Genomic DNA, 14119 nt, shown 5'->3' with positions numbered 1-14119 from the left:
CCTCTCCCGTAACAGTCCCATACATGTTATGTAGGAAACCATCTCTTGTGTTCTTGTTCTTGTTTTCATCCACATCTCTAATGAACACGAGCAGTTGAGAGGTGGAACAGCTGTCCAGCGACTCATCAGTTGCAATTGAAAAATGGCGAAACTTGCTTGCATTTTTCGCTATTTGATTCACAATGTTTTCACCAATGTCTGCAACACGAATGGCAATTTTACATTTGCACCCAATGGTACATTTTCAATTTGATTTGAGGGTTTCGAACTAAACTCCATGACATTATTTCAGTGGGGTGGTTTTGTGCAAAATAGGGAATGGAGGTGAACATCGCCTTTTTTAAACGTCACGCCATTTCAGCCACCTCCAACAAACATTTTTTTTTCGTTGACAAAAAGATCTCCGCGGGCCGGATGAGAAGACCTCGCGGGCCGCATCCGGCCCGCGGGCCGTAGTTTGGAGACCCCTGATCTAGACAGACTGACGACTGACAACAGACAGAGACAGTAAGTTAAATAAAACCTTGTAATAAAAGCTTGTTATTAAACTTTTTATGAAATTGTTTTTGTTCTTCATATGTTTTATTGACAATTTTGAACCGAATCTATCAGTTAGAAGAGCCCGTAATTTTGCTCGGGTATTTTGATCTAGACAGACTGACGCCAGACTGAGGACATACTGAGACTGAGACAGTGAGTTAAATAAAAGCTGGTAAAAAGAGTGACATTGTTTTTTTGTCTCTAAATATATTTGTAATAAAATTATTTTTTTTCAAAATCTACAGAAGAGTAAAGAAAATGTAAACAATGAAAATCTAGCTCTGTCTACTATGTGTGTTTATTAAGTTAGCTGTAACCTACAGTATATTTTAGCGGCTACACACACTTATTTGTCATTTCGTATATATATTTTTTAATTGTTATTTACATTATTCTGCTACTTTCAACATCTACTAACCACTAACGACTCATTTATATGATTTAGTTATTAACAAATACAGTAAGTTAGGTTAATTTTTTTTTAATTTACAAATATAATTTCTGTAAAAACGTTTTTTATGACTTTTTAAATGTGGTTGTTTTAGTAGAAAGTTTTATATTTTAAACTATATATCTCTCTATATTTAGTATTTAAAAAGAAAACTTCTGTATGTATTAAACTATTTTGCGGAATAAGAAACTAACAAAGCTCTTATAAAGCAAAAAACAGTACTAAAATCTTTAAAATTGACAAGGCACTGAAAGCAACAAAAATATATAAATAAATCAAATACAGACGTAAGGGACAAGGATGTTCTTTCATCGTTTTTTTGCCCAAAGTGTAGTATTTAAGCTCAATGTTTCTTAAACACATTTTTCTGAATATATTGCCCTTCAAATTCTCTTTTAATTTTAATTGAAACGCTTTTCTATTTCTAGCCTTTCCCTAATATGGACATCTGGATCAATAGGTGAGTTAAATTCCTTTGAAATTCAATGTGTGTTCATAGGTTTACTCATTCTTTTTCTGGGAAATTTTGCTCGTAAACTTTAATTTACTAGAAATCAAGTCTGCTGCTTCGTTAATTAATTGACCCAATTTTCCCAATGCAGCCTTGACAGTTTCGAAAAACCCATTGGCAGTTTCTAGTTTTATATTGATGTACTCATAATGAATATCATTGACTTTAGATTGTAGAAGCAAGATTTCATTTTTGATGTCATAAATTTGTTCTATTTTCTCTTTCTGACTTAGTGATGTATCATCCTGTATTCTTTTAATCTTGTAACACAATTTCTCTTTTTGTTTTACATTTTCAAGCAAAAATTTAGCATTTGTTAACAGTTTATTATGTAGATCCGTTGTTTTTTTATCACGCTCAAGACGAACTACAAATTTTTCGATTTGTAGTGACATTTCTTTATAAAAATCAACATCGTTTTCTTTATCGCTTTCTTTTTTTTTTACTTTTTGTAAAATTAAACTGTATTCCTTTAGGATATCTTTTCTTATACATGGCGAATCAGGTAAGTTTTGAATATAATCATGTATATGTTCTGCTCTTTTAAAGTCTTCATTTGTGTATCTCATACCACTGGTTTTGAGTTCATCAATAATTTTAATCAACTCTCTAACTTGATTTATCTTTATTATGTCGTTATCTGTTAAATTGTTAAAGATAACAATTCTGCTGTTACACTCCTGCAAAAGTTCTTGAAAAGCACCTTTTTGTTCTTTGCAATATAGTTCAAGGTTAAGGTTTGGGTTTTTTCTGCATTCGTACTCAAATGTATCTCCATTTGTCATCAAAATAATGCCAAAATTTTGTAGGAAATCATTACCTAAAATATTTTTGAGAATTTCAACGGCCTTTTGTTCTTCATTGGTGTATCGTAAAGCAAATTTTATGACAACGATAAAAGCATGATACCCTTGAGGGTTGGCCAAAAGTGCACTTTGTAAAGCCTTTTTAACAAGATCTTCTCCTTCTTGTGTACTACAACCTGTGTCAATGACACCAGGCGAATCAACTACGTGTATGATGCGGTCATCGATTGAACACCAATCAAAATTAGGAGTCTTTGTTTTCGATGTAACACCATAACTTGGTTCAAAGGACTCTGTATTTAAAATAGAATTCCCCGAAGAACTTTTACCATTTCCAGTTTTTCCAATTAAAATGATGTCTAAATCCTTCTTTGACAGATTCTTCTTACTATCACACTTTGGATACTGAAAGAAAAATGTACATTAAAATATTTTTAAGAGTAGGTTTATACAAATAAGCGTTAAGTCTTCAATTTTAGTTTTAAAACAATAATGTAAAATAAGTTAAATAAAGAAATAGGAATTTACTATTTTACTATTAATTTTGAAAATTCAGGTGGGATTTGTGTTTCTTCTGGAATAATTGTATTTAGTTTTGATGCTTGGAAAACTTTATATTGTTTCAACGTTAACACTTGAAAAGGATTTTCTGTGAGCGCATAAAGTAACAAAAACGTTTAGAAAAATAAGCATTGTTGTATACTTTAATTTAAGTTGATTATGTAAATTTTCAGTTTTTATTTAAATAGCACATTGTATTTTAACAATTCATATTGTATAAACATGAATAAATTTGCAACTGTAATAAAAATTAGAATAGAAGTTTGACCTTGGAAATTTTATACTATGTAACTTCTATATTGATGTATTTTGAAGTTGTTTTTTTTTTAAAAATTGAATACAATTGAATACAATTTAAAATATGATTATGCGATAGTTTCATTTACTAACATAAAAGAATATTTGTTTTAAAATTATATATAGAGTCACAATTTAATAAGAAAAATGTAAGTGTGAAACAGAAAGGCAAATGAGTAAAAAGAGCAGTTTTAATGTTTTATACGCACATTTCTATAAAATAAAGTATACATAGTAAAGCAAATATATTTTAACGTGACAATTCTTTTTAGACATCTATCCTAATATATAAAAGCCCTTGTGCTCACTTCTCTCTCTCTCTCTCTCTCTCTCTCTCTCTCACTCTGTCCGCAATAGTTTTGGCAACATGATCATTATGTTCAGCGATATATGGGCAACTTCAAGATACGGACTTTCGTTGAAAATAATATGGTGGATGTTATAAATGTATAAACTAAATTTTATTTAAAAAAGGAAAATCAAATAAAAGGCATATTCGAATGTAGAAATACATTTCTGATTAAAGTGTTTATTGTCGTGACAAAATCGCAATGAACAATGACTTTATATGCCATATGTTTAAACTAAGGAAAGAACACAAAACTAATGGCGTCATCTTCCAATTTTGGAATATAAAGAAATAAACTATAACGAGCCGACCCGCGGCGTATCATACGCCACTATTTAGTTGTTTTATTTTCTACTTTTCAGTAATTCATAATTTGTGAATTCGACAGTACCAATGCTGCCACTGAAAATATTTGCTTTAAAACACTATCAGTAGCTCGTTAAGGACGACCCCCCCCCACCCCTCCTTTCCACGACCCCTACCTCCACCCCCCCCCCCCGTAAAAGTAAACTCCTCTTAGTTACCTCCCCTAAGTTTAAAATCGTTTCAAACCACATTATCTGCCCCTAATAGCCGTCACTAAACCCTGCTCTACGAATGTAAACATTTAGCGTGAACCACAGCTCACCAGACCATGTAGTAAACTTCACTTAGTTACCTCCCCTAAGTTTAAAATCGTTTCAAACTACATTATCTGCCCCTAATAGCCGTCACTAAACCCTGCTCTACGAATGGAAACATTTAGCGTGAACCCGAGCTCACCAGACCATGTAGGGGTGGGGGGGGGGGGGGGGTAGGAAGCGCGCTTACAGCTTGTTTTCTATCGTCTCCAAGAAGAGAATAATATATAGTGATATTTAAATTTGATTAAAATCTACTTATTAAGACGTACGCCATGAAATGTATACAATTTTTTTCGGTCTAAACTTATAAAATTAACTTTATCTGTTTAGATTCTAGATTCTAGATCTAGATCTAGATCTAGAGCTACGGAAAAAAAAAACTAGACTTACGCCCGCCGTGGATTCTATGTCTACACTCTATCTCTATCTAGATCTAGAATCTATCTATGCCAATAATGAGTTTCTATACTATACTATTTCAGTCCTTAATTATTATATATAAATGTTTGTTTATTTAGCAATGGCATAGGCTAATTTGGGATAACATTTTATTTAAAATAATAGGACCTATTCGCGTAACTCAAGTTTCTTACGCTCATTCTAAACTCTAAATCTAAGTTAAGTATCCCACTTATTAAGCACCTATGCTAAAGTTCCTAAATGACTGAGATGATAGTGAAATAGCAATTTTTTTTTCAATTTTTGTTTTAAGATGTGAATAATAAAGTTGCCTATCGGGACTTGGCGGGACACGGGGCAGGTGAAGTAGAGTTCACCTGTTTCTGTCTACAGCCGAAATAGATGTTTGCGTTTTGACCAATAACTTATTTATAAAAATATTTTCTCAAACATGTATAACAGTAAATATATATAGGCCTATAATTCACGTGTAATGGATAACGACGGCTAGTTAAATACTAAAATTGATGCATGTTTATAAGTGTGTATATTTATCTATATTCGTCACAAATTATAAATCAGAAACTCTGCAATGAAATATATGTACAGTTTTTTTTAAAACCACGTTCTTATGTAGACAAAATTATTCCGTTTAAAATAACTGTATAAAACAAATAATTAGACGATAATAAAATTAAGATATACTTTTGAATGTCTAAAACACACATGTAAATTACCAAAACGAGAAAAAATCAAAACATGTCCAAAAAGATCCATTACGTTGCCGACTGACGCGTTTTAAAGTATATTATACATTTTTAATGGAATACGCTTGACGTAGTTTGTAATGCGAGAAAATAAACAATTTATTTACTGAAAAACTAGGAAGTAGAACAAAACTTTTTTCCTTGGGTCGGAGATAAAGCAGCCTAATAAATAATACATTTAAAAAAAAAAAAAGAACAACAACACACTAATTAAGTTTTTAAATTAACTAATGCAAGATTTAAATATTTAATATGAATGTTTCTTATCAATGGAATAGATTTAATGGACGTCATATATAAACCACCTAAGGGGCTAGGTGGTAGTTAGATCCTAATATAAAAGATAATTTTGAGGTTAAAAAGCCTTTTAACGGATGTGGTGTGCGTTGTGGATTTTTTGGGTTGTCGTATAGAGTTCAGCCGACAGACCGTTAACACTGAACTGGGAACTGGGTCGTGGTTTACTAAAAAATTCAAACCTATTCTTCTAAACAAAGATATGACTCAAAGTAAAATGCGATGTGGTAAAACATTTAGCTTGTTACACAGCAATGTTGTATATATGATACATTTTTAAGAATTTAAAATATACCGCCAAAATAATGTGTGGCATTTGAGAACATTTCTGTAAGGTTACCAAAATACTTTCTTAATATGTTCAAGGAGTGCTCTCTTTTTATAGTCATAAAACATTCTTCTAGCTTGGTAATCTCTTGCTTAAAGTCTCTAGTTTCAAAAAACGGATTGACTTCATTCGTAGAAGGGGCTTTAGGAGGATGTAAGACGTCCTTGTAAATCGTTTGCTGTAGTGGTAGTAATTGCCTTTCGGATCTTTCTTTTTTACTTTGTGCTTCTTCTGAATAAGAATGTGTATCTTTAATTTCCCTCACCGTATCATCGGAATGTAAATAATATTTAAAATTATTTTGCAGACAAAAATGCATTATTTTTCCAATTAGTAGCATCGATTGTGTGACATTAAATATTAATTTATTTAACTCTCCTGTATTTTTATCTTTTTTGTTCAGGCTTTCCCAAAACGTAATCAGATTAGGATAAATCTCCAAAACTAATTTAACAGATTTTCTCTTTTCCTTTGCAAAATTAATTTGCTTTATTTTTTGTAAAAATAAGCTTTGTATATTTAACATTTGTTTATCAATTTTAGGTTTTTCATCAACACCAAACATCTTTATATACAACTCCTGTGCTTGTTGAAATGCTTTGTTTGTGTACCGATTACCATGATTTTTAAGCTGATCAATGTAGGAAATTAAAACTTTTACTTGATCTCGTCTCTTATTCTCATCACTTGTTATGTTGTCAAAAACAACCATTCTGTTTCCACATTCATCTAAAAGTTGTTTAAATGGGCCTTGCTGTTCCTGAATATATTCAGCTTTGGTTTTACCTTTTTTAATTACATTATAATCAAACGTGTCTCCATTTGTAAGTACAACAATACCGTACTTTTTTATGCAATCTTTCCCTAATAAATCTTTTAATGTAGCAATTGCCACTTGTTCCTCTTCTGTATAACGATTGCCAAATTTAAAAACAAAAAGAAATGCGTGATATCCTTGAGGATTCGCCAAGATGGCATTTTTTAGAGCTTGTTTTACTAACGTGTTCCCACTTGATTTGTCAATATCCGTGTCTAATACACCGGGACAGTCAACAACTTGTATGATACGACCCTCAAATTCTGTGACAGCGTAATCTGGGTATTTGGTAATAGACGTCGTGTTGTAGCTGCTCCTAAAGACATCTTCGCCAATGATTGAATTACCTACTGCACTTTTGCCGCTACCAGTTTTACCTATTACAATAAGATCCAAGTCAGTTTCCCATTTGTTTGCGTACTGAAAAGAATGTTAAACTTATTTGATTCTATTTAAACCACAATGTGTTAGTAGTCATGTTAGTAATAATAAATTATGGGATCGATTTGGTCATAAATATTTACTTTCCTTTTTCAGATTAAGGAACATAAATACTTCACATTATTATCAAAAGCACTGTTCACAACTAGTAGTTATTAGGAAGGAGAAAGCACGCGAAAATTATGTTAACCGAGGTTTTTTTTACTTGTTAAGATTTTTCAGACTGTTTTAGTGTATGATTGATGTATATCCAATCTTAACATAGTTCAATAAATTTATTCAGTAAACTAAAATGACTAACGATAAAAACTCTCGTAAATCTAATAGATTTTAGCATATATATATATATCGGTGTATTAGCATTCATGTTGGCAAACGGAAAAGCAATAACTATTTTGTCCCCATACAATAAAATTAACTGGAATTAAATTATAATTACTCGTAATATTATTATTACATCATGCATTTTCGTAGCTACATGCCAAAACATAACACTATACACACGCTTAGGTTTTGAAAAGGTTTTTGGCATGCCATCAAAATTATCATTTAGTAACTCATTTGATATGTATCAAAGAATTTTTAAAATAAAAAAAACAAACAAATCTAGTTTGGAGCCTTTGGGCAATATGACTTATACTACCATTAAAATAAAATATTTATTTAAAGCAGGTAATTTTCAAAAAAAAGACAAGTGTTAAATCAGGGAAGTGAGTGGCTATCACAAACTCCTAATTTAAGAAGGTATTATTCTTACCTCAGGCATTGACTTTGCCATGGCTAATTACCAATTTCTGTCAAAATGTTTTTGACAATGCAAAACTGGATTTTGGAAAAACAAAAGTATTAATACAAGATGAATATTCATATATCCATTTGACACTTGAAGCACAAAGATAGACAAAGTAGAAAGAGAGAGAATGATAGACACAAAAATATAATACGAATTGAAGTTGTTATTAGCTTCTCGTTATATAACCCCTATCCGTATCCGTAAAAGTATCCCTAAACTTAGAAGTAGACGTAGTAGTAAACGTAGACATAGATAACCGGAGTCGGCTAAAGCTGAGGCAGCGCGGCTTGTTAGTGACTACATAACCCCTAATAGTTGACCAGAAAATTTAGACAAAGCATTTTTAAACAAAAACTTATATAAAAGTATTATAAACAAATAAACAAGTATCTAAACGTAAAACTTCTATAGTCCTGAATAGCTTTAGATCTTAAATTAAAGCTTAAATGTAGACGTAAAAGACTAGACCTAAAAATCTAGACCTAGATCTTGATCTTTAGAAGAGCCACAGTAAACAATTTCACGTAACATAAACCTAGACATAAGAGATTTATAATTTCGAATTTTGATTCAACATTTGTGTTTTTTTTTCTATAAATGAAACAGTTTTCTGAACAATATGTATACTTTTAAATAAAGACTTACAATATGTGATGCCTATATTTTATTAAAGAAGTATAATCCCCTTATAGAGAGCTATGTAAACGGTTAGGTGAAAAATTAGCGCACTTGGTTGTTTCAGACGTCACTGCGTATTAACCACCTTATTTCATGATCGTGTGTTATATAATGTTTTGTGACGTCATCTTCAGAGAACACGACATTTTCTAATAAAATACCTTTTTCTTAGAAAGGAAATATAATATAGTATTTCATTATGCTGAAAAAAAGAACAACAGATGTTGTAACAGATGTTGGGCTCCGGTATATTGCGAAATGCGAAAATGCTGAACAGTAAAATATCCATATTAAATATAGTTTAGCTGTTTTGGTAATTGGTAAAAAAACATTAACAGTGCTTTACTAGGAATTTTGAATATTTTTGGAAACTGAGGTCATCACTGAATACATTATTTCTCTGTAATGTTACGAATTAGTTTAAAAGAAATGTTTAGTGTACAATTTTAAATCAATTAGTGAAGCATACGGTTGCGTTATCTACAGTCGTAGCAATTTAAAGTGTAAATTAATTATTAACACATTTTAAAAACTCCAATAACTATACCTTTAAGCATCATTGCTCAGTTTGGGGTAATGAAATATTCTTTTTTTCCGTTAACATATTTCAAATCTGATTAAATTAAGTGTCTCTACCAGAATAGTAATTATTTTAAATTTAAAAAAAAAAGCAACTTAGGCTTTATTTTAAGCTTAATATCTCGTAACCTTAATTTATTATTGAACTTTTTAGCATTGAGTCAAATCATTAAGAAAGGATATAATACCATTATTTACGTTTAACAATACAACGGGAGAAGAGTTGTTAAAGTTGTGTATTTGTTTTCTTTACCATTAGTAATTACGTTTTTTTAAACCTTAAATGTCTCCAAATAAACAGTACGGTTTCATAACAATTTAATAAAAATATTTTAAAGAAAAAACTTTTTAAAATCTATGGAGATAAGTCTTAATATTTGTCATGAATTCGTTTTTGAATGCTCTTTTTCTAGAGTATATCATTTAATAAATCAGACATATAGTTGATGAAATGGCTTTTTAAGTGCAGCAAATATATGAAGAAAATACGATAGAAAATAAAACAGACGTAAGTAGAATGGTTTAAACTCAAGTTTAAAAAAAAGAAGAAGAAATAGTGCAACTAGAAACAAATGATGAAACAACAAAAGAACATAACACAGACGCGAAATCTAAAATTACTAACCTTTTAACTATTGCTTAATTATCCCTCGTTATAGACTTTTAAGAAAATGGAAGTAGTAAAAGTATTACTTCCGCAAACTGCAAAACTAAGTTTTACAAAATCTTGATTTACATTCTGTTTACAAAAACTAAAAAAAAAAACAATTGTTACATGCTAAGCAGTCTGAAATTGTTTTCTTATGTCTGATATATTGTTCATCTATTCTAGTATAATAATATTTAAAAAAGAATAATTAAATACAAAACGTAAGCCTACCAGAATAGTTTATATTGATAATCTGATTTCCGAGAAAACGGCGAGGATTTAATTGATTTTGCAACAGTTGCTACTAAGCAGAAAATCTAGAGGTCTCTCACTAAAGCATGCTCATATTTTCATTATTGTGTGTGCCTGAAATCAATAGAAATTAGGTATTAAGAACTATAAAATGTTTATCAAAGAAACATTTCAATATAAACAAACTGCTCAGCGTAAGTCTCGCGTTCGAATCCTGGCCTCGAGACTTTCGGGCATTTTTGAATCCACCCAAGTCTGATGCGTACCCAACTCAGGTTAGGGAAATTAGGCGTACTGGGAAGAATGTTGACTACACTATCCCTCTTTTGCCGAGGTGGTTGAAACAAATGGACTAAACTTTATTTCCCCCACGTGCCTACAGCACAAACTAAAAGAGAGTATAATGAAATGAAACAGTTAATAGCAATGAATATTGTTAATTGTTATAGATCATGCGTATCCACAGAGTTCACCCTCAGATAATCTAAAAATAATGACAGCTGTTAAATAATAATGAAAACAGTTTAAGTTTATTTAAGACTACCTTCTACGTAATTTCTGTTCAAATTTGGCTGAATAAAAATTCTACACATCTTATTTTAATAAAATTAAAAACCACTGCACCTTTTTGTAATATTTTTTTACACCTAGTGTTTACATTTGCTCGTGAATTTCGTGTTTGAGGAAAACTAGATCATAATCGTAATCAATCAACAAGTTCGATGGCCGGCTAGGAAAAAAGTTGAAATCTGACCAAAGTGACCGTGGTTGATACTTGTTGTTTGTCTATGATGGGCTAGACTTTAGATCAACATAAAACACGATAAAATGTTTAAGTTGCCTCTATGTTATCCAATGATATGCACATCGCTCAACCGTTCTATCATTTGTGTTCTAACAAAAAATGTAACGCTTTTCGCTTTCAAACTTTTAGTTATTCGATATAAAAAATATTTTTGTCAACCTAATTGTAGACCAATTGCAGCATGGACCAATTCAACCATAGTTGTCCATATTCGTAAAATGAAAAACTCTGCATTACATATAAACATTGCTATTCTAAAGGACGCCAGATGTTGTATTCTAAGCCATTATAAAGCACACAAAACAAGAAAAGCCAAACCCAAACCTAGCCCCAAACCTAGCCCTAACCACAGCCACAGCCACAGCCACAGCCACAGCCACAGCCACAACCACAGCCAAAACCACAGCCATAGCCATAGCCATAGCCATAGCCATAGCCATAGCCATAGCCATAGCCATAGCCATAGCCATAGCCATAGCCATAGCCATAGCCATAGCCATAGCCATAGCCATAGCCATAGCCATAGCCATAGCCATAGCTATAGCCATAGCCATAGCCATAGCCATAGCCATAGCCATAGCCATAGCCATAGCCATAGCCATAGCCATAGCCATAGCCATAGCCATAGCCATAGCCATAGCCATAGCCATAGCCATAGCCATAGCCATAGCCATAGCCATAGCCATAGCCATAGCCATAGCCATAGCCATAGCCATAGCCATAGCCATAGCCATAGCCATAGCCATAGCCATAGCCATAGCCATAGCCATAGCCATAGCCATAGCCATAGCCATAGCCATAGCCATAGCCATAGCCATAGCCATAGCCATAGCCATAGCCATAGCCATAGCCATAGCCATAGCCATAGCCATAGCCATAGCCATAGCCATAGCCATAGCCATAGCCATAGCCATAGCCATAGCCATAGCCATAGCCATAGCCATAGCCATAGCCATAGCCATGAATGCACACATATTGTACCATAAAAATCGTATAGTGTTCGAAAATACACAAAAAGTGCTTACAAAATCAATTTAATACATTTCGATCTGGTAACTGCTTATCATTTTAATACTTTTCAAAGTGCATGTGTTTACAGATCAATAACAGTGTATCGTTGAAAAATGTAAAGCTTGCAAGCTGTTGCCTTTTGTGGTGACATTAAATAAATACTGCAAGCTTAAAATTTCAATACATTTTCTATTGAATATCTTAACTTACGTGTAAAGAGATTACTGGTCATCCATACCTTTTAAGAAAGCTTAGAATACTGTTTGCCATATAAAGGCTATTACTGTGGTGAATATCAGTGTTTCTTATATCTCTTTATTTATATCTGTATTCTATTTTTTTTAACGGTAACCCCACCACCGTAGTTCTTATCTTTGTATGGCATATTAACATCGTCATTATTATTGTGTTTCTGGCGATATAATGACATGCGCAGTAATGCTTAAAGGACAGAGAGAAAAACTTTTACATTTACATATACATTAGATTAGATAGGCCTATAGAACGTATGTTAACTAAAATGAATCTTTAAAGCAGGTCAAGAAGTTTCTAGAACAAAATGTTGAAAATTATAAACAACAAAAAAGTGAATCGAATTTACAATGGTTTGTCACTTTTACGATATAAACTTTGTTGCCAGGATGCAGTGATAATCCATTATTCACAGTACGGTTATAGCACAAAGATTCAAGAATACCATAATGTTAATTAGGTGTTTGTTTAGGTTTGTCCATTCTATTTATCACGTTACAAATATTTATGAAATTATACAGGGGAAGTAGACTTGTAAAGGCTACAGGACATTACCCCCCTGGAAATTTCCCACCCGGACATTTCCCCCCGTATTTACCCCCCGGAGTAATTACCCCCCTGTCAATTATCCCCCTGTCAATTCCCCCCCCCCCCCGGGGAATTACCCCCCCCCTTTCTCAAGTCAGAATCCTAACTCTAACTAGAATTCTATACCTTTATACTACTTTAATCCAAACCTTAAGAAAAAGACCAAAACCTAAGAATCCACCTTAGCCTAAAACTTCACACAAAACCAAAACCAACGCTAGACACAACCCTAACCCTAACCATAACACTAGCTCTAACCCTAACCCTAGCCCTAACCCTAATCTTAACCCTAATCCTAACCCTAGCCTTAGCCCTAGCCCTAGCCCTAGCCCTAACCCTAACCCTAACCCTAACCCTAACCCTAACCCTAACCCTACCCCTAGCCCTAAAACCTAACCCTAACCCTAACCCTAACCCTAACCCTAGCCCTAGCCCTAACCCTAACCCTAACCCTAATCCTAACCCTAACACTAACACTAACCCTAACCCTAACCCTACCCCTAACCCTAACCCTAACCCTAACCCTAGCCCTAGCCCTAATCCTAGCCCTAACCCTAACCCTAACCCTAACCCTAACCCTAGCCCTAACCATAACCCTAGCCCTAATCCTAGCCCTAACCCTAATCCTAGCCCTAACCCTAACCCTAGCCCAAAAACTAACCCTAACCCTAAACCTAGCCCTAATCCTAACTCTAACACTGTCCGGGGGGTAATGTCCTACTGGGCGGGGGTAATTGACAGGGGGGGGGGGGTAATTACTCTGGGGGGTAATGCCCTGTTCCCATTTGTAAAACGTATTTTCTTGCTACATATCTTCCTTTGTTAACTCCCTTGGAACTTTTTTCCTCCTAATAGCTAGGCGTATTTATAAATTAATTACACAAACATTACTTTCTGTTTCAAAAATACCAACTGAATTAAAAAAAAATAACAGCCGCTTTAATCAGTTTTAAACAAATATTGCTAGAACTGTAGCTGGTTTTGAGTATAAGGATAGCGGCAATTACAAAGAAGAAAGTATTATTCACAGTTTTTTAAAAAATAATCTAATAGCTTTCACATAGGAAATTTTTTTTACAAGCGTTTACGTCCGTTTGTGAATTTATGGCACATTTTGAAAAGCACTTTTGACTTCCTTCTATGCAGATATTTCGTTCAAACTTTCCAGATTTCTTCATCTTTGATGACAATGTATGACTAGGTAATTTATAAATCTATTTTGACATTAGTTATTAAAATATAGTTTTAATATAAAATACTAAAGAAAGTTTGTTATTTTCTTATTTTCGTTGCTTTTAGAAGCTAGATATCAAATCGGTTTTATA

General features: G+C 32.8%; 1 protein-coding gene across 1 annotated transcript; it reads right to left on the bottom strand.

The window, feature by feature from the left end:
- Positions 1-1492: 1492 nt before the first annotated feature.
- On the bottom strand, positions 1493-7965 carry LOC131944166 (uncharacterized). Its single transcript, XM_059304686.1, has 3 exons — positions 7945-7965; positions 6591-7166; positions 1493-2713 (listed from the first exon to the last, which is right to left on the bottom strand). Exons 1-3 carry the CDS (start codon positions 7963-7965, stop codon positions 1493-1495), a joined length of 1818 nt encoding a protein of 605 aa, XP_059160669.1.
- Positions 7966-14119: the final 6154 nt, after the last annotated feature.

This window comes from Physella acuta, unplaced genomic scaffold, assembly GCF_028476545.2.
Source record: "Physella acuta isolate Inbredline_101_S28 unplaced genomic scaffold, ASM2847654v3 ptg000484l, whole genome shotgun sequence".
NCBI lineage: Eukaryota > Metazoa > Mollusca > Gastropoda > Physidae > Physella > Physella acuta.
The sequence above is the reverse complement of the archived record's forward strand: the minus strand, read 5'-3'. Positions and strand labels throughout refer to the sequence as shown.